Source organism: Sus scrofa, chromosome 13 (genome assembly GCF_054392235.1).
Source record: "Sus scrofa isolate SSC_HxYL_T2T_F1_AM1 chromosome 13, Sscrofa_HxYL_maternal_Yorkshire_Landrace_v2.0, whole genome shotgun sequence".
Lineage (NCBI taxonomy): Eukaryota > Metazoa > Chordata > Mammalia > Artiodactyla > Suidae > Sus > Sus scrofa.
In genome coordinates, this window is record NC_139395.1 from 53,490,905 (window position 1) to 53,512,006 (window position 21,102).

General features: G+C 44.0%; 2 protein-coding genes across 16 annotated transcripts in view; both read right to left on the reverse strand.

Moving 5' to 3' along the window:
- ARHGEF3 (Rho guanine nucleotide exchange factor 3) overlaps positions 1-21,102 on the reverse strand; it is a 343,125-nt gene that overhangs the window by 70,302 nt on the left and 251,721 nt on the right. For 3 of the 15 annotated variants that reach the window (XR_014823385.1, XM_021068995.2, XM_084988722.1), the window contains exon 1: positions 3,974-4,190. The exons of the other annotated variants lie outside the window; for them this stretch is intronic. Coding sequence is in view for 1 of the 3 variants with exons in the window: in XM_021068995.2 (XP_020924654.1) it covers positions 3,974-4,069 (96 nt within the window). In the remaining 2 variants the exon portion in view is untranslated. Of the gene's footprint in view, positions 1-3,973; positions 4,191-21,102 lie in introns of those variants that run through there. 15 annotated transcript variants of the gene reach the window in all.
- LOC146397353 (uncharacterized) lies at positions 2,073-4,802 on the reverse strand. The gene has a single exon (XM_084988727.1). It carries the CDS (start codon positions 4,665-4,667, stop codon positions 4,200-4,202), a length of 468 nt encoding a protein of 155 aa, XP_084844853.1. The 5' UTR covers positions 4,668-4,802; the 3' UTR covers positions 2,073-4,199.

Below are 21,102 nucleotides of genomic sequence, written 5' to 3' on the forward strand. Positions count from 1 at the left end.
CCCCCCTTCACAGAGGTAAACACCTTTAGATGGCATAAGGTACACTGGTATTAAGTGCTAGACTAAATTCATCAGAAAACCAACCATTGGGTCTTGGCTCAGCTGCTGATTTTTTTAGTAACTTTTGCCAGTCACTTCCCTCAAATATCTTTATTCATAAAGTGGGGAGAATAATACATGCTTTATGTTAACCTTCCAAGAGACTAGGTTCTGAAGTGAGACACTAGATGTGGTACTTAGAAAAAGAATAGAATTCCATCATTTCTAGGTCATTTCAAGGTTCTGCATTAGGCTATTGGCTGAGTCAAAGTTAGAACACTTACAAAGAGACCAGTCAGAGGCATATACAAGAGAGACAAAGGCAATCACTACAAACACCACTAACTACATCTGGCCCAATCTTGACCAACATCTGAGATAGTGAATCTTAAAAGCAAAAGTAAGCTGTCCATCACATAATTAGATCTATTCTAGAAAGAAAACAGAAACATTACTTTGTATTGTCATTAAATGGACCCCAAACTCTTAAGATCTCACCAGACTCCACCATCCTTAGACAACATATACTTTTGAGGCTTCTTTCTCTAAAAGAAAACCTCACCACAGGAAAACAGTGACTTTTAACTTGGAATCAGTATAATTCATTAGCACTACCAACTTTTCTTTGATTGACTTGATCAGGTGTACAGAGCACCAATCTTAAGTGGACACTACCTAGAAGAACCAGTTCTTCCTGGCATGGAAAACAAGGACCCAATAAATATAAAAACAGATCAATTGAGCAAACCTGCAGTAATGAATCAGAAGAAATAAGCTTAATGATGCTCATGTGATACCATGTTTCTAAAAGTCGAGCGCTAAGGACTGAAATGAACTAAGCCCCTTAGATGTCACCATTAACGATAAGAGCCAGAAGGATCTAGCTGGTTACAGGTATTAAAATTAAACATTTATAACCCAACTCATACATCTGTGTCATAAGAACTACTAGAGTAAGGAGCCATATTGCTTTGATATCAGAATCCAGGTAGAGCAATTTTAATGTTAAAAATAAAAAATTTAAAGAAAATAAAATTATAACATATACCATGTTTTTCTGCCACTTAAAGTTATCATTGAAATTTAAAAATGTACAAAGCATTGAAACCCCGAGGAGAAATTTTGCTACGATTTACTTTTAAGAGAATGTTTACTGTCGCATATTTTTACTCAAGGGTACAGTATCAAATGCACATCAGTGACATTCAGTTCTTCCCCACAAGTCTTTCCCTAAGTGGCCCTGCCCAGCACTCCTGCTGCAAGGACAGGAACAAACGCTACAAGGCACTTGCCCATACAGCACGGTGCCCACTGTATTCGTCATAGCAAATTTCGAAGGATGGGCCAGTACATGTCTGACGGGGAAGGTGCTTTGCTTCAACTGCCTTTGAAGGTCAAAAAGGACTTTGGATAGGCCATTTCTTCTCTCTCTCTCTGTTTTTCTTGTTCTTCTTTTCTTTTCTTTTTTTTTTTTTATCATAACCACATTCTTTCTCCAAAGAAAATGATCTTTAAAAATTACTTTCACAGGAATTAGCAGTTATTGCCTAGCTTATAAACAAGCATATAATCATGTTTTTCAAAAGGCCAGTGTATGCTTTTTTAAACACAAGTGCTGACGACACCTGCTGGTAGCAAATATATTTTAGTTGACTGCTTATGGAGAAGTGAGGCCTACAATAGTTGACTGTCTTTTCAGCTGATAATGAAACAGAAAACCAGCCCCCAAATCACTTAGGTTTCTTTTTCCAACTTTGCCTAGCGCCATTATCAGGAAGCGATATGTCGGATTAATGAAGTTTGGAGATGTACTGGGCTGAACACCTCTGACTCAAGATATATATACAGCATAAGAGAGAATTCTACTCTGACTTAAACTCTAGGGGAAAAAATCCTCAAAGGTGATATCTGAAAAATATTTTTTACTACTTCAGAAACTGTTCCTATCCCATCTTTACTCCCACACCAGGACATTCCCATAAAATAAGTCACATTTTATAATCTGGTTCCAGCTACCATGAAGAAAATTAATATTTGACATCTAGTGATACCTTTTTTTTTTTTTCTTTTCTAGGGCTGCACCTGTGGCATATGGAGGTTCCCAGGCTAGGGGTCTAATCGGAGCTGTAGCCACTGGCCTGTGCCAGAGCCATAGCAACACGGGACCCAAGCAGAGTCTGTGACCTACACCACAGCTCACAGCAATGCTGGATCCTTAACCCACTGAGCAAGGCCAGGGATCGAACCTGCAACCTCATGGTTCTTAGTTGGATTTGCTAACCACTGAGCCACAATGGGAACTCCAGGTGATACATTTCTCTTACCACATTTGTGATATACAGACATATTTATACTCTAAGAACCAGGATAAGAAAAGGTTAAGCAGATGTGTTTTACCTAAGCCTTTAGTCAAACCACTCAAAATACAGGACTAAGTGATAGCAGGAAGGGACCAGTCAGAGTCCAGAGTTCTTCTCACTGTTCTTTTCTTTGACCTAATTCGATTTACTAATTCAACAAGGTTATGCTTTGCTAACACCAAAAAGCAGTTTGAGGGGACACTAGCTTCACTGCTCCTACATTCATTAAATTATGAAGTTCTCATTAAAAAATCATATATCTATCCCAAGTCCGAATAACCTGAATTCTATGCAGGTGCTGTCCTGTCAAAATTTATTTAAGTCCAAACACCACTAAAGCCATCACACTTCCACAGCTGCGGGGAACAAAAACCCTTTGTGAAAATATAAAACTGAACTGAGGTGTGGGGTGGGAATGGGAGTGAGAAGTCAGTTTGCACTCAGCTTACAGAAAGCTGATTACAATCCAAGTCTGGAGTCTTGTCAGCTTGGAGCAGCTCTTGTTTGAGGCAATGAATTTTTGATGCTATCCTCCTGAATATATATAATTCAGTGAACCAAGTGCACACAGCTGAGCAGACTCAAGGGTGGGTGGACCCCCAAGAACACTGTGATAAGGCCGGATGCACACCTGCCCCCAGACTTTCCCAGTTGTGGTGAGGCAGAGTGGAGATCTCCTAGACACACACCAGCGGAAATGATGATCTGGGTCCTGTGGGTTCCACTTGCAGCTTAGCCACAGCAAAGGTGCAGTCTAACGAAAGCAACCTTATTTGCTAAGACCCTCAAAGAAAGAGGAACACTTTCCCTGCCAGCTGAACTCAGCCTTTAAGGCCAGTGAGCATTTCTGCCAGTGACAGAACACACAGGAGGAAAAGGCAGACTAAACACAAGTTAGGAGCGCTCCCTCACATCACCCTCAAGGCACAGGAAAGTTCTCAGAAAGAGAAATGTCTCCAGTGTTCCGAAACAGCTTCCCACTGCCCCCAAAGAGCTTAATCCACTTTCAGAATCCATGTGGGAGACCCTCAAATTACTCATTTAGCTCCCAGACCCCCAGCTAAATGACGCCCACTGGCCATAGATGACATGCAGAGGTGCTGTGTTCTGTTTTTGCTGCCAAACAGCTGCAAGCCTGAGGCTGACAGGTGAGACATCCCAAAGGGTCTTCAACAATGTCCCCCAACCCCCAACCCTGGCAAGAGGAAACCTGTGCTTAAAAAGGTAGCTCTTCCTGACAACAGAGCCAGTTGATGCGGTAGGAGAAAGTCCTGCCAATTTGACTGACAGTCTAAGAGCCCTGCAGGATGCAAGAGAGAGGCAAGGGCAAAGAGGCTGATGCCCTTAGGCTGGGAGGAAGAGAGGTAGGGAAAGAGGAGGTGGCTCACTCTTGATCCATTGAGAAGGGAGGCAGAGAGACCGAGAGACCGAGAGTTAGAGAGAGTGTATGAGAGGTGGAGAAAGAAAAGGGAGGAACGCACAAAATGAAAGATGAAAACGGAGACAGTGACATAGGGAGAGAGCCGAGAGAAAGAGATCGAGAAAGACCGGAGAAGTCCAGGTGGGGGCCCTACCTCAGCGTCCTTGGCTGGACTGCTGGCCGGGGGTACCTCCAGGCTGCAGTTCGCTCTCTTGACAGTGAGGTAGAAGGGATAATCCTTGGCCACCATGGCGGCTGCCGGGCCTGCCCTTTGGGATGTCACCGCTGACCCGATACGACCACAAAACTCCCAAGCGAAGGGGGGCCCCAGCTCCACGGTGCCTGGCGGCTGCGGCTACACGGAGACTGACAGCCGGCTTCTAGCCTAGCTCGACCAGACTCCGGCGCTTGGGCAAAGGGGAGGGACCGTCACTGGGCCCTCCCATCTTGGCCTGCGGAGTGGGCGGGGCGCGAGCTAGGGCCCTCCCCCGGCGCTTCCCGGGAGCGTCCAGGTACCGCCCCACGGAAACCCCCTCACGAGCTGCAGGGTAGTCTCGCGGTGGGAACCTTCCTACTGTGGGCTCTCGGCTCAGGGCCACCGACAAGGGGGACATGACTGAGGGGACGCCCGACCCAGCGGCTGCTCCATCGGGTTCCCAGCCGCTCTCGCGGTAGAAGAGGCAGCGGGTAAACCGAGGCTGGGGCGAAGCCGGGCGGCAGGTGGAAGAGGAAGCCCGGGGAAAAGCCGGACGGAGGCAAGCTATCTGGGATGAAAGTAAGCATTTTTTAAAGCCCACATTAAGAGGTGGTATTCTTTCTTGCCTTATTCCTAGCCAGTCTTCCTCCATACATTTTTTTTTTTAATGAAGTCACTGAAGTATAATCTACAAACAATAAAATGCGCCCATTTTAATTGTGCTGTTAACTGCGTGTTAACAAAGGTAAACACTCATGTAACCACCTCCACGATCAGGACACTAAACATTTCCACCACTTCCAAAAAGCTTCCTAAAGCCCCGTCCTCTGCGCCCATTTTTAAATATGAAGAGGCTGGTAAGAGGCTGCCTGCCACTCAGAAAAGGAATCTGACAGGATGTGTCAAGATAAAGCTGTGCAGTGATGACCAGGCATTACCACACCTTACCAGAGAAACACACTGTAAATGCCCAATAGGCAATTATAAGATCATTCCCTGCAGCCCTGTCTGGAACAGTAAAAAACAAACCCAAACTAGAAACAACCGTAGTATCTACCAATAGGGAAGTCTTAAATAATCTCATCACTGTGGAACACTATTCACATGCAATCAAAAAGAAAATCGGGGAGTTCCTGTCATGGCACAGTGGTTAACGAATCTGACTAGGAACCATGAGGTTGCAGGTTCAATCCCTGGCCTTAGCTCAGTGGGTTAAGGTTCTGGTGTTGCTGTGAGCCGTGGTGTAGGTCGCAGATGCGGCATGGATCCCGCGTTGCTGTGGCTCTGGCGTAGGTCAGCAGCTACAGCTCCGATTAGACCCCTAGCCTGGGAACCTCCATATGCCATGGGTGCGGCCCCAAAAAGACAAAAAGACCAAAATAATAATAATAATAATAGTAATAAAAAGAAAATCGGGAGTTCCCTTCATGGCTCAGCAGTTAAAAAACCTGACTAGGATTCATGAGGATGTGGGTTCAGTCCCTGGCCTTGCTCAGTGGGTTAAAGATCCTGATTATCGTGAGCTGTGGCATAGGTCAAAGACTGCTCAGATAATGCGTTGCGGTGGCTGTGGTATAGGCCAGCAGCTGTAGCTTTGATTCGACCCCTAGCCTGGGAACTTCCATATGCCACGGGTGAGGCCCAGATAAAAAAAAAAGCAAATAAATAAATAAATAAAATTGAAAAAAACAAAAAGAAGATTGGCCTATGGGTGTGGCATGGAAAGATCACCAATGTATTAGGTTCATTAAAAAATAGGGAGTTCCCATGGTGGCTCAGTGGTTAATGAATCTGACTAGGAACCATGAGGTTGTGGGTTTGATCCCTGGCCTTGCTCAGTGGGTTAAGGATCTGGCATTGCCATGAGCTGTGGTGTAGGTTGTAGACTCGGCTTGGATCTGGCATTACTGTGCTCTGGTGTAGGCTGGTGGCTACAGCTCTGATTGGACCCCTGGCCTGGGAACCTCCATGTGCCCTAGAAAAGACAAAAAAAAAAAAAAAAAAAAAAAAAAAAATAATGATAATAATTGAGTAAGCACAATGTAATACCATTTCTGTTAAAATCATGTATGTATCTATAGAGAAACATAAGTAAATACCATTAAAAACCACCTGGAAGGTGAAAAGACAACTTTGTGTAGATCTAACTACAATAATAAATAAAATAATTTATACAAAAAAAAACCCCAAAAAACCCATCTGGAAAGATCCACAGCAAGTTCTTATGGGGTGAGAGAAGGCAAGCAGTGGCAGGGGGATTAAAGGATTAAAGGAGTGGACAAAGGAGACTTTACATTTACAACTAATATATTCTTTTTTTTTTTTTTTTTTTTTTTTTTTGTCTTTTTGCCTTTTCTGGGGTCTAATCAGAGATGTACCCACTGGCCTACGCCAGAGCCACAGCAATGTGGGATCCGAGCCGCGTCTGCAACCTACACCACAGCTCACGGCAACGCCGGATCGTTAACCCTCTGAGCAAGGCCAGGGATCGAACCCGCAACCTCATGGTTCCTAGTCAGATTCATTAACCACTGCGCCATGACGGGAACTCCTACGACTAACATACTCTTAAAAAATTTTTGGAGTTCCCATCATGGTGCAGTGGTTAATGAATCCGACTAGGAACCATGAGGTTTCCGGTTCGATCCCTGGCCTTGCTCAGTGGGTTAACGACCCGGCGTTGCCGTGAGCTGTGGTGTAGGTCGCAGACACGGCTAGGATCCTGCGTTGCTCTGGCTCTGTCGTAGGCTGGCAGCTATAGCTCCGATTAAACCCCTAGCCTGGGAACCTCCATATGTGTGGGAGCGGCCCAAGAAATGCCAAAAAAAAAATTTTTTTTTTTATTCAGGGCCATACCCACGGAATATGAAAGTTCCCAGGTTAGGGGTCAAACTGGAGATACTGCTGTGGGCCTACACCACAGCCATAGCAACGCCAGATCCAAGCTGTGTCTGTGACCTTCACCACAGCTCACGGAAACATGAGATCCTTAACCCACTGAGTGGGGCCAGGGATCAAACCCAAGTCCTCATGGATACTAGTCAGGTTGATTACTGCTAAGCCACAATGGGAACTCCCTTAAATTTTTTACATGAAAAAATATACTGATGTGTTATTTGGGAAATTAGTAATTTTTAAAATATTAAAATGATCATTATCTCAAAAGTTATTTTGTAGACTGCACTGTTGAATCTTCCCCCCTCTTATCAAAGTCATGGCCATAGCAGATGGTGGTCTAGAGGGACAATGTCTTTTGATTTCTTAGGTGTGCAGGAGGTGGTGGGAATGGAAATATCTAGTCCCTTTTTCAGTGCTCTCTGATTCAGCTGAGGCCAGAATCCAGCAGTTAACCATTTTCCATGCAGGAAACCTCATGATACACAGCTCTTTCATCCCAGATACCAAACACACATGATGGCACTTTTTCCTGCCCAGCTCCTGTGGACCAACTGCCTTCAGAACCAGAGAAAATCTGGTCTAGTTCTTCCAGCCCTATTCTTGCCACTCATGCAAAGGAAGCTCCTGAATGGGTGGGTGGCTTCAAACTGAGACTGAAGAGAGCACCTGAATTTTTTTCCTCAAGTATACACACTAAAGTAGTAGGACGGGAAATGGCCAAAAAAAGAGGTTTGGTGTAGGAAGAATGCCTCAGGACACTGATTTTTTCCCCAGCCCATATTCCTAACACATTTTGTCCTTTTAGCCTGAACTGTGCTCATGGAAAACTTACACAGATGCTCACTGCAAGCCTGGCCGAGCTTGGGGTGAGGAGTAAGAAGGTAACCAACCAAAGCAGCACCTGATTAATTCTGCTACCAAAAGCTTCACACAGGGCTCCTCTGGCTGCCAAGGATTTGAGTAGAAACACATAGAGCTCGTTCCTTGTTCCCTTCCTCTCCCTCCTCCTCTGGACCCCGCAGGCCCACCACCTCAACTAGTGGACCCTGGCCAATAGCAGTGCCTTCATGGATGGACTTTGATACCTGATGGAGCTCACTTGGTCTTGATCTCCAGTTGGGAAGTGTACATCTAGCACCTGATGAAGAAGAGAAACATCTGGAGTTCCCTGCAGGCCTAGCAGGTTAAGGATTTGTGTTGTCACTACTGTGCTGTGGGTCCCATCCCTGGTCTGGAAACTTTTGCATGATGCAGGCACGGCAAAAAAAAAAAAAAAAAAAAAAAAAAAAAAAAAAAAGAAGAGGAGTTCCCATCGTGGTGCAATGGTTAATGAATCTGACTAGGAACCATGAGGTTGCGGGTTCGGTCCCTGCCCTTGCTCAGTGGGTTAAGGATCCGGCGTTGCCGTGAGCTGTGGTGTAGGTTGCAGACATGGCTCGGATCCTGAGTTGCTGTGGCTCTGGCGTAGGCCAGTGGCTACAGCTCTGATTGGACCCCTAGCCTGGGAACCTCCATATGCTGCAGGAGCGGCCCAAAGAAATAGCAAAAAGACCAAAAAAAAAAAAAAAAAAAAAAAAAAAGAAGAGTGACTCTGGTAAGCTATGCCAGCCAGCTGTGGGACTAGGCTACTTGCTGCAGAATTCTCAGGATCAAGCAGGAAGTGTGATATACCATAAGTCCAGTGTAGTAATAAATAAAGGGGACTTAAATCTTAAGTTAAATACAACTGTCGTAGAGCAAAGAATAGTTATACTGGTTGATGACAAGATTGCCATATCCACTTCCTCTTAAAACTTTTTTTTAATGCCTCTCTTCAAAAGACTTGGAACCATAAAAATCAATCAATATACATAGGCGTACAATATATCTGCAGCAAAATTATGTTTTTCCCACTATATATGCTAGGCAGAGAGAGACAGAGATGGGGAGCAGGAGGGAGGGAGAGGGGGAGAGAGAGAGAGAGGTAGATTGCTAAAGGCCAGTAACAATTTAAATAGTGCTGGAGGCAGGGGAAAGCATAAGCCCCAAATGAGTGTGAAAGGGAATATGGGAATCTGTATTTCCTTTAGATGGTCTGATGCTTCCAAGCTTCTCAGTCACACCAGCATGAATAAAATTTTGATGTTTGAAGACATATATTTTTGATACAATAAGGCCTGTAAACTGAAACTGGCAATTCTGGCTATACACAAGCCATGTACGTGGTCCTTGAGACATTTAAAAGATTTTCAAGGAATTTCTGACCCCATGCAATTTCCTCTTTCAGAAGCTCGCTTGTGTGTGACGCACTGCTCCAACATTAGCTGATTTAGGGTTTGGACATGTGCATTGGATTCTAACCAGGGATGTCTGTGACCAAAGACTTGGTCAGAAAGCAGGCTACTCTACAGGAGGATCCCAAGCATACCCCTGAAGCTTGTGTCACAATGGAGGGAAGCCAGTCCAGCTCTGCAGTGCTGCCCAGATGAGCGGCCACAGAAGCCCAGCATTCCCCTTCCTGCCTGTGTGTGTGTTTATGGGCTTAAGAACAACACTGCTCTAACAGTCAACTTCACTCAAAGCAATGGCACAAAGTGCCTTTCAGAACTTGCCTTCGGCACAACCCGTTATAATCCTATAAAACGCTTCACAGCCAAGCAGTGTTCCTCGCTAGCCAGAAGCCTGGGGACTGGAATAAAGAAGCCTGTTCTGCATTTCCAGGAATGGTGCCAAGAGCAGAGCCTGCATTCTCGCCTGGGCTGAGCAGGGCTCATTTGTGCTGCTGATGGAGTGGTGGGCCTCCACCCACAAGCCCAGCACTGGCTGTTAGTTCCTTTTAGAGGAGCAGACAGCCAGGAATGACTGGGAGACCATCAATCAACTCCTCAAATCCCACTGCCATGACTATGAGCAGAAGAGGCCCTGTGGGAGCCTAAAACGTCAGAAGTTAAAGTGGTTCTGATAGACTTCTCGGCCAACAGGACGATGCTTTGTCCTGACAGCATTACACTTAATATCAGGGTGAGTGGGATCTATTTTTTTCTAAAAGGTTCATTTGTTCATTCATTCTTTTGTTCATTCATTCATTCATCAAATATGTAAGAGTGATCAGGTGCTTAATGAGCTACACTTCTCCCCTCCTCTTCTCCACCCATCCCTGAATCTCTCTGCCACAAGAGGTGTAATACATACCTGCTCAAGAAATATGGTTGCATTTAAAACATGGCTTTTCACCTGTAACTTCTGCAGTGAAGTGTGCATTTGCAGAAGTGACAGTAGCTGATGCCCCTAAGCCTTGCCTTCAAACACATGCACCTCCATCTGCTTCCTTGGCATCTGGAGCCATCTTGTCTACCCCTGCTAATCTGACACGGTCCTGCAGGTACATGTTGGACACACGTGTGTACCAACACCCCTCCCCTCCCCTTCCATTTGGGTGACATTCCTAGCTAATGACCCAGCTCCCTTTCCTCTCTGCAACTTCAGTCTTGATGGAGAGGGCAGTTGAAAGCCTGAAGAAGTTGTGGCGGTGATTTCTGAGAGGTCAGGACTGGTTTACCGCTACACAGGTTAAAATGGCACAAATAAAGCATTGATAATATCTAAAACCATCAAAAAAAATCTCTCCTCCTGCATGGGGATATGTCCACTGGCTCCAGGCTAGATTTATGAAAATATAAGCCTGGATATTCTAAAGTTGGAAGACTTCATTTGTGCCTTCAATTACAGATTTCATTTTCTGAAAGAAGTCTGAAAAACCGGTTCATTGATAGCATCTCTTTCTCTGAGGACTGAACTAATCCTGTGATTTATTAGCTATAATGCAAAAACAGTCAAGATTTTATGTTTAAAAACAAAGAATGAAATGTGTTATGCCCTGATATACCACTGACAGGTACAATCATTACAGCAGTGAGTCTCAACTGGGAGCAGCTTTGTCCCCTACATGACATTTGGCAATGTCTATACATTTCTGATTGTCTCTGGGAGAGGGTGCTAGTGGCATCTAATGGGTAGAGGCTCAGGGTGCTGGTAAATATCCTATAATGCATAGGATAGTCCCCCCCCCACATCAAAGAATTACCAGGTCCAAAATCCTTATAAAGCCATAGCTGAGAAGTCCTGCGTTAAAGAGAAAGTAGGAGTTCCCGTCGTGGCGCAGTGGTTAACGAATCCGACTAGGAACCATGAGGTTGTGGGTTCGGTCCCTGCCCTTGCTCAGTGGGTTAAGGATCCGGCGTTGCTGTGAGCTGTGGTGTAGGTTGCAGACGCGGCTCGGATCCTGCGTTGCTGTGGCTCTGGTGTAGGCCGGTGGCTACAGCTCCGATTCAACCCCTAGCCTAGGAACCTCCATATGCCGTGGGAGCGGCCCAAGAAATAGCAACAACAACAACAACAAAAAAAGACAAAAGACAAAAAAAAAAAAAAAAAAAAAAAAGAGAGAAAGTAGACTGAAATATGGCATCAGAATGCAGACAATCTGTTGGTTCTGACCTCAAGGATATTTTCATTTAGACTTTGCTCATTTGTTGATGTCAAATGTCAGGTAAGGCCTAGTGAAGCAAAGAAAAAAGTGCTTGAGTGCCAAGAAGCCACAGAATATCTATGTGCCTAGAATCTTTCTTTCATGCCCAAACCTGACCCTTCACTGAGTAACAGATTTCATAAAGCTTGAAAAGGACAAGAGAATAAAGAAGAATATGGGAGTGGGGGGGGGGAGGGGAACAGAAAATTATCTTAAACTGTTTCAGATATGAAAATGCACTTCCAAAGACCAGTGAAAATGAAAGTTTCAGTGACAGATAATACTTTAAGAAAAACTTGAGAAGAAACATTTCAAAGCTTGGTTTTTCCCAGGACAAATTTTACCACCATATTTAATTGTTTTGGGGGCAGAAATGCAAACTCAGTGATGAATTAAAATCCCTAAAGGGTACAATTTAACTGTGTTTTTGATACACAGCATAGCCTGTGCAATCAGAAACCTGTCTTCACTCAAGATTTTGCAATAAGAATCCTGACTTTCTCCAATTGGAGCTGATTACTATCAGCAGGCTTGCTTGGCTTACAGAATTTAAGCCAACCTTTAGAACACTTTCTGTACACTTTGAACTTTATGGAGAGTCTGCATTTGTTTGAGAGTATTGCATACTTTTTGACCAAAAATTCAATAAATTTGTTATACTCCAAAACTATTCCCCTCAGACTACAACTAATGCCTGCATCATGTAGGGTTTTTATACTAACTCCAGAGCATGGAGAAAATGGAATCTGAAATGTATAAATTCTAGCTTTAGATAAGAATGTGGAAGTGTTTTCTTTTCATCAACTACAAATTCAGCAATCAAACTGCCATATTTCATCAAACCTAAGACACCAAAGACTGTAATATGTACTATTATTTTATGGACAACCAAGAAAGAAAAAAAAAAAGTTTCCAATTAAATTTAACATGTGATCAATTTTATATGCATCCCAATCCCAGAAAGGTTAAAATGTGGGGGAAATGTGCATAATAATGAACTACAGCACTATTCATATCTTCTGGCTGGGATTTGAAAACCAACACATTTATAAAAACATGAGTTCTGGGAATTTAGGGACAGTATTTCCAGAGATCACTGGCAGTGACATCAACTGGGAAGCTTATCAAATCTGTATCCCTGGGCCGCACTTGGAACCCACTGAATCAGGATCTTACAGTGGTAGACTCCAGAAATTTGAATTTTTTATAAACATGATCAAAGAGCTTTGTTTGAGTAGCAAAGTGTGAGTCAGAATTATCTGTAAGCCCAGTAATGAACCTGGGCCCCTGCCCTTCCAGAAACACTCAAACCACAGATCCTCAGGCCAGAGGTGCGCAGGGGTAGTCCAATGGTTGTAGCATCACAGTTCAGAAGAGGCATGGAGAGCTACTAATGGGCTCAGACCATACACAGGAAACTACCATGTGCTGGGCAGCCTGCTATAAATATATGGGTGCAACAAGGATACAAGGAAAAATATGCAAGTCCACATTCCCAGTAAACTACCAACCAAGCCACCCACCAGGAGACGTGTTCTGGCCTTTGGGACTTGATTTACAATCTGGTTTCCAATGTTTCAATTAAAAACATGCTTATCTTCATAGCCAGGGGGCATGACTGCATTTAAGTTTTTAAAAAATTAGCTGTAGCAGTAGAGAATGGGAGGAGGGTGGTTAGCTGGAGATGTTTACTTGAAAAAGGCTTGGGGCTGATAGGGGGAGGGAGACGGTGGCGTGAGTAGAAGACCTTAATTACAGAACGAGTTCAACCAGCAGAAACAGATTCAGATCCTGGCTAGCCTGTGTCTCACTCATCTGATGGAGTAGAAGTTGGCTGGTGTGTAGAAGAGAGCAGCCTATTTACTGAAAATCTTCCTTGAGCCATGGGCATCCTGTAACACCACGGGGGCTTTCAAGGGTGCAGGTTCACTGAATGCTTTGGTTAAGTAGGAGCTGACTTAATGGGAGCTTCTGCTGTGTCTGAATTTTTCCATATCACATCTAAAACAAAGCTCAGCAAACACAGGTCTAACACGCCTGCCATTCTGACTGAACCCAAAGCCGTGGCAACAGAAGGCTGAAGTTAAGTATCAGCCTCTTTTCACCACTTTTTTTTTTTAAGGGCCAAACTTGTGGCCTATGAAAGTTCCCAGGCTAGGGGTCGAATAGGAGCTGCAGCTACTGGCCTCCACTACCGCCACAGCAACTCCAGATCCGAACTGTGCCTGCAACCTACACAGTAGCTTATGTCAATGCAGGATCCTTTAACCCACTGCGTGAGGCCAGGGATCAAACCCACATCTTCGTGAGTACTAGTTGGGTTCTTAACCCATTAAGCCTCAACAAACTCCACTACTTTTTCTTACTGTATGATTATTTAGTTCCTTGGCACGACAAGAACAACCCACCAGGGAGTTCCTGTCATGGCTCAGCAGAAAGGGATCTGAGTAGTATCCATGAGGATGCAGGTTCGATCCCTGGCCTCATTCGCTGGGTTAGGGATCCAGTGTTGCCGTGAGCTGTGGTGTAGGTCACAGGTATGGCTTGGATCTGGTGTTGCTACGGCTGTCCAGCTGCTGTAGGCCAGCAGCTATAGCTCTGATTCAACCTCTAGGCTGGGAACCTCCATATGCCATGGGTGCGGCCCTAAAAAGATAAAAAATAAAAAAGAACAACTCATCAGATGGCTTCCTGGCTAATTCCTCTCCTCCAAGGCTGTCCTCAATCCCCTGGCAAGGGGAGCTCTTGCTTCGTGCCCCCACAGTGCTAAGTACTTCTCCTTCTTTCCTACCCATCCTGCTCATAATGACTCAGTGAGTCTCCAACAACAAGGGCACACAGGGACCACAACTATCCTAACCACCACACTGGCTCCAGCTCCTTCTATCATGCTGGCATATGGCAGAAAGATCCATATTTATTGAAACAAAAATTAAATAAAAATGAGGCTAATAAAAAAAAAAAAAACCCATGTCATAGAGGAGGCACATTCAGAGAATTTTTGCAATAAGGAATATAGTCTATTTAAAGTTTCTGAGGTGGGACCAAGAAATCACACACAGAATACCACAGTGGGCCGTTAAAAGAAATTTTGGGAGTTCCCATTGTGTCTCAGTGGTTAATGAATCTGACTAGGAACCATGAGGTTTCGGGTTCAATCCCTGGCCTTGCTCAGTGGGTTAAGGATCTGGCGTTGCCGTGAGCTGTGGTGTAGGTCTGAGACACGGCTCAGATCCGGCGTTGCTGTGGCTCTGGCGCATGCCAGTGGCTACAAATCCAATTAGACCTCTAACCTGATAACCTCCATATGCCCAGGAGTGGCCCTAAAAACAATTTAAAAAAAATTAAATTTTGAAAAGGAGACATGGGTCCCTTAAAAAGGTTCTTGAAAAGTCCCAAAGTCACTGAAAGCACTTTTAGAGATGGCTCCTGCTGTGTAAGGCTATGGGGCCCTCCTGGCTATAACTGATGGCTTTCAGTTTCCTCTGGCTTTTTACACACACTCAGCAATTACACTAATGCCTGAACAAAGTAGACCTGTCAGGTTGACTGAAACTCTAGTGCCAAAGAGATGTCAAATAGTTTGTTTTCAGAAACTTCTTGTAACAAGCTCATCTTCCCTTTTCCTTCTCTTTTCAATTTGCCATGCTCATACCTAGTGCCATTTACATTGAAACTTTGTTCTCTTAAATTGGGCCCTGGGGAGGCTTACTTTTAAGGGGAAGGGGAGATTTTGCCTGGAGTTTCTGCAAGATCAAACATGGTGCTGGTCTAATGGTCCCAGGCTGATGTGAAGTTACAGACCTAAGAATTTTTATCCAAGGAAGCCGATGGGAGAGGAAGGAAACCTCTCTGAAGGGAGGGTCATGCTCTCCCTGTTGGGCCTCCTCCTTACCTGGAGTCTTACAGGAGATGCTTTGAAGGCTCATTCTGGTTTAGACACAGTACACAGTGAACAAAACTCATCTGTCAGGGAGTGGGAGGAAGGGAGGGAAGAAGGTAAGAGAGAAAATTGTAAAGCCAACATCACGTGGCTTCCTCCTTGAACTTTAATAACCCAATGCTGCCTGCAGGCTTAGAAAAACCACATGCAATGGGTAGGTACAAGGATTGCTCTGGTGCCAGGAAAATGCAGTAAGACATAACTTTTACAAGGTAAGCAATGAATAAATGCCCTGCAGCAACAAAACAGCTTTTAACATTTCTGAAGTTGGCAGCCAGATGCCTGAAACTTTGGTTTCATGAATCCAGAATGCACAACAGGTAAGACCACCTTTAAGATGAAGTCATCTTCCAGGGGAAACAATAGCTGAGAAGGCAGAGTGTTTATGATTCAGGGCAGGAGGGGAATTCAATCTGTATCTTCTTTGCCACAGCAAGACCCATTTTAAAACATGTTAGAGGTTTTCCACATGTTGGGCAAGTTTTTTAGAACATGTTAAAAGGGAAAACATTCTGCAGACTGCTTTGGTTTCTGAAAGAGTTGTCTTTCTACCTGGGTTGGGGTGGGGAGGAGAATCTTATTCTGTCTCATGACATTATTGATAAGATCTGAAACTACAGCTCTTCATCTGGATTCCGCTGTTTTTATGAAAGGCAGGTTGGGGTGTCTCATTACACTTCACCCTCAGTAATGTTAAAGGAAGTGCCTGTCACCAACAGTCAAAAATAAAAATGAAAATGATGCTGGCAGAGCTCAAAAACCAAAGGGATCAGCATTTTGCTTCAGTTTCCTGTTCATAAAACTTAATAAAAACAACCCACCCATTAAAGAAAAAAGCCCACAATAATAGCTCATTATTCTTTTCCTAAACGCTTGCCTCATGCCACTCTGAAATTAGGTGCCATCATGTTTCCTGAGTTATGGCCTCCAAAGCCCACATCCCTTTCCTCCCTTCCTCACCCCCACCCCACCTGGCACCATTCCCGAATTTAGACACTTCTCCAGTTTATGAGCTCAGCAGAGAGAGGCAGGCCTCCTACCCTCCTACCTGTTCAGAGGAGGCCAAGCATCTGTACCAGCCAGGACCAAAGAGAACAGAGGCTTCCTTCCTCCCAATTAAATTTAATTTCCTAGAGAAACTGTTAATATGGAAAGTGCAAAATTACAAAGTAAAGGAAAAAAATTCCTACAGACTGCTACAGTAACCTGATGGTTATAAATGCATTGCCTTGTGACATTAGTTTTTGAAGAATAAGATATTTCCCTTCTGCCCTGGTTCTTTGGTAAAATTTTATGGAATATTCAACACCTCATTCTTCAGTTCCTGGTAGAGCCCAGGAGAACACAAGCTCTAGAATCAGAAGCCAGAATGCAAATACCAAGTTTTCCACTTGCTTACTATGTGACTTTGGATAATTTATTTATCCATGCCAAACCACAGTTTAATCAGCTGTAAAATGGGGATATGAGAGTGTCTGGGCTTTAATGAGATAAAACCTATGAATTGTTTAATGGGATAAACTATGTATGTATGGGTACAAGGTGAGCATATTATCCATACTGTTATTAACCTTTCTGGCATGTAAATCATCTACTCCCCCCTTTCTCAATGAATTAGAGAGGAAAAGATGGGATTTGGGGATCTTTTCCATCCTCTTTGTCTCCAAAGGGGTTAATTCTTTAATTTAAACCCAGGATTTCAAATACTGATTTAACTATGGGACATATCTAAAAGAAGCAGCACAGTTAAGAGTGAGTTGACCTACATTTGAGGACATGGGATCCAATCCTGATTCTACTGCTGAATTTGCTGTGTGACCTTGGGCAAGTCAAACTCTGAGGTGCAGTTTCTTAAACTGTGAAATAAGCAATTTAAGCATAAATACTTATCTTCTATGATCTTAAAAACAGCAAAGACTGAGATGTATACAAAGTATGATCTCAATTTATGCTATTTTATTTCAGGGAAGGATGTAAAAATGATAATATCACTTACTGATGAAAACATCTTTGTCTAAAATCAGCACATTTGGTACAGACAGCCTACACTTTGGGTTAGTTAGTTCACTATGGTAATATTTTATAAGGGCTCATCAGAAAATTCAGCTCAATGTCCTCAATTGTCAGGAAATGCAAGAGGAATACAGACTTTCTTTCTTTCTCTTTCTTTTTCCCTTTCTCTCCTTTTTTTTTCTTTAGGCCATACTTGCAGCACATGGAGGTTCCCAGGCTAGGGGTCCAATCGGAGCTACAGCTGCCGGCCTATGCCATAGCCGCAGCTGTAGCAATGCCAGATCCGAGCCTTGTCTGTGACTTACACCACAGCTCATGGCAGTGCTGGATCCTTAACCCACTGAGCAAGGCCAGGGATTGGACTTGCGTCCTCATGGATGCTGGTCAGATTCGTTTCTACTGAGCCACAAAGGGAACTCCAGGAATATAGATTTTTAAAATATCAAATGGCCAAAAACCCCCAAAAAACACTGTTGAAACAGAGGTAAGATCGACTATGAGCAAAGAAAGACAGAAAATAAGATGGAATTAGACTACAAATGGGATGGAACTGGCCTAAAATATACCACTGTCACTTAAAAATAAGTACTTGTCTGCGTGGTGTCTGTGTTATCTGTATGACAGCATGGTTCCTACTGTGTCCTCTTCCTACAGTCCTGTTATGACTATGAGAGTTGTCTGTTCCCTCAGTGACCAAGCCTTGCTGCCTTGTGGATTTCCCCCAGTCATAACTTCCTTTCTGCCCTTCGGATAGGCTGCTTACATCTAAGTAATAGGACCTCGGCCAGTTTTGCTCTGGATGCAGCACACAGATGGTTGCTCTCATGCAGCTGAGCACCAGAGGCCTCTTAGGGCTGAGGGCTCGGTGTACCCTCAGTCAAACTTCTGATGCAAAATCTTTGTGGTGATGTCATGCATTTATAAAAAATCAGAACTAAAGACAAAGCTACATTGCAGCAACTTTTAAACAGTGCTCTATAAAAACAAATGGAACTAGAATTACTCAACAAATCATAAGCTTCACTATTCTTTAACATCTGTATCTCCCACATGACTGTGAGTTCCATATAGGCAAGAAACATGATTTTCTTGTTCAGTACTGTATCTCCAGTGCCAAAAAATGCCCAGCAAGTGACAAGCACTTGACAAATGATGACTACAGCTGATGCTGAGTAGTGGGTAGCTCTCTGCTAGGCACCATCCTATGACTTTCCACGATGGATCTCAGGTAATCCTCACGACAATCCAATGAGGTGAGTACCTATATAAAGGGAGAAACTGAGGCAGGGAGTTCAAACAACTTGCCCAAAGTAACAGTGCTGATAAGTGACAGAGCTGGGTTCAAATGCAAGTATTTTCCTTCCAGAATCTGCAGTTCCATGTATGAAGTGGAACATTAATTCCACTTGCAGTGGAATTCCAGTTGCAGGCCATTTGCAACTTAGTGAGTGTCTTGATCCTGGCAACTATGATGCTAAGGGTCAAGGATATGAATCTACAAAATATGATTAAAGGAACATCAAACAAGAGTCAGGACACCTGGGTTCAAATTTTAGCCCTGAACTCCTACAATGAGTTTGGTCAAGTCCGGCGACCTCTTTGCTTATCTGTTTCCTCTGCTGGTCAATAAGGGGTTGGATGGTCAACTAGGTCCCTAACGCTTATAATTCCAAAGTGCTAGAGTCACCCTAGATGGAATCTCACATCCAGACAACTGTAGGTCACATAAGTGGGGTACTTCATCTTCCAACAAGGGAGAACCACCAAAATATCTTCAACAATCAAGCAAGTTACCCAATCTTTCAGAGCCGCAGTGCCCTGATCTACAATTAGAACATAATAGTACCCACTTCAAAGGGTGGAGGTGAAGATTAGAGAGAAGCTGGGAAAGGGGCTGAAATAGTAGTAATTTCATAAACAGTAGCTAGGTTTATTATGGTCCCCAAAAGAGCTGGGAGGTAAGTCTGTTGGAAGAAAGAATCTCCTGAAAGCCTAGGAACCAACCAACCAACTGAAAAGATCATGCTGAAACAAAAATGTTTAAATCAGTTCTAAGAGCAGAGTACATGTTTGCCACATCTCCAGAGCAACAATTTTGTATTGGATCCTCTTTTCAAAACTGGAGTAAGGTGGACAGGTTTGAGCTAACTTTGGATAGAACAAAAGCGAATCACTGGGATTGGGGGGCATTCAGATGCGAATGCTGAAATGCTAGAAAATGTTAGGTTGCCATTTGCTTTATGGCTGGGCCTGTGTCTAGCATGTGACATGTATTATTACCTTACTGAGCCCTCACAACCTGCTGAAGAGGGTGCTTTCCCTGATTTTTTAGAGGAGGACATAGAGGCTCAGAAAGGTTGAGTAACTTGCTCAAGGCCCACAGCTACTAAATAGCCACACCATATCTTAGTCTCCCCAGAATACGAATAGTTCTATCTATACAGCAGCACCCCCTTCCCAAGGATAGAATATCATTGTCCTTAGTATGCCCAGATTCACGGGGCAGCAATCCTGGTCTACAATATGGACAGGTGGCTTTATAGATAGGACATGTGTGTGGGTTCAAGCAGCCTGGGTCTCAGTCTCTGTTTACCTAAAGACTCCAAGAAGCTATGGACAAATAATTTAACTTTCCTGGATCCTATTTTGTGTGTGTGTGCTTGTGTGTGTATGTCTTTCTTTTAGGGCCACACTTGCAGCATATGGAAGTTCTCAGGCTAGGGGTCAAATTGGAGCTGCAGCTGCCAGCCTATGCCACAGCCACAGCAATGCCAGATCCGAGCCACACCTGAGACCTACACCACAGCTCATGGCAATGCCGGATCCTTAACCTACTGAGCAGAGGCAGGGACTGAACCCATGGTTTTAATGGATACTAGTCAGGTTTGTTTCTGCTGAGCCACAATGGGAACTCCTCCTGGATCCTGTTTTGGTCAAACAGAATATATTGGATTAGATGTTTCAATCCAAGTCTTGTGGAATATTAACCCTTATATTTTATACCCAGGAGGTTGGGGATAAAAGAACCAAGGGGTGAGTTGACCCTCTGTGCTGGTATCCCCTGGGGAAAGGAGTGGAATACATTTGTCAGCAAATACAGAACTTGGTGACTCTTCAATTCTCTTTCATCTCGAAAATTCAGAAATTCTATAGAATGTTATGTGATAGGGAAAGAGAAAGGGGAAGAGAGGGCTCACGGGAATCATGGGGAAGCCAACAGGGGGTTCACCTTGAAGCTGTATTTGTATAGCAACCACAGTATACAACCTGGCTTGTAAGCTTATTTGGGGGCACTTTGGGGTGGGGGGAACTGGTGGGAATCATGGGGAAGGAAGCGAAATCCCTCTCCTTGGAATAACACTACTGCACACAGCGAGCACTGCTTGCTCCATAGATGCTGGCAGATTTCATTTCAAAGGAAAATAGACGTGGATGAAACTGATAGAACTTGAGCTGTTGCAAAAGTGTATGACTATGTGAAAAATGCTAACAATGTCTTTCTTTTGTCCCCAGATACCCACTCCCCATATGCCATTTTCAATCTCAAGATCTGTGCTTTTTCTTGTGAGTGAGCCCACCTCTTCCAGTGGGATAACCACTGGTAAACCTTCCCCAGCCTCCATCCCACGCACTTGGAATCTGAACAAAGGTGAGCTGTCTGGGAGCTTTCATTTGTATCCTTGCCCATGGTAGTGACAAATATTGTTTCATGAGTTTCCAGCTTAGCTT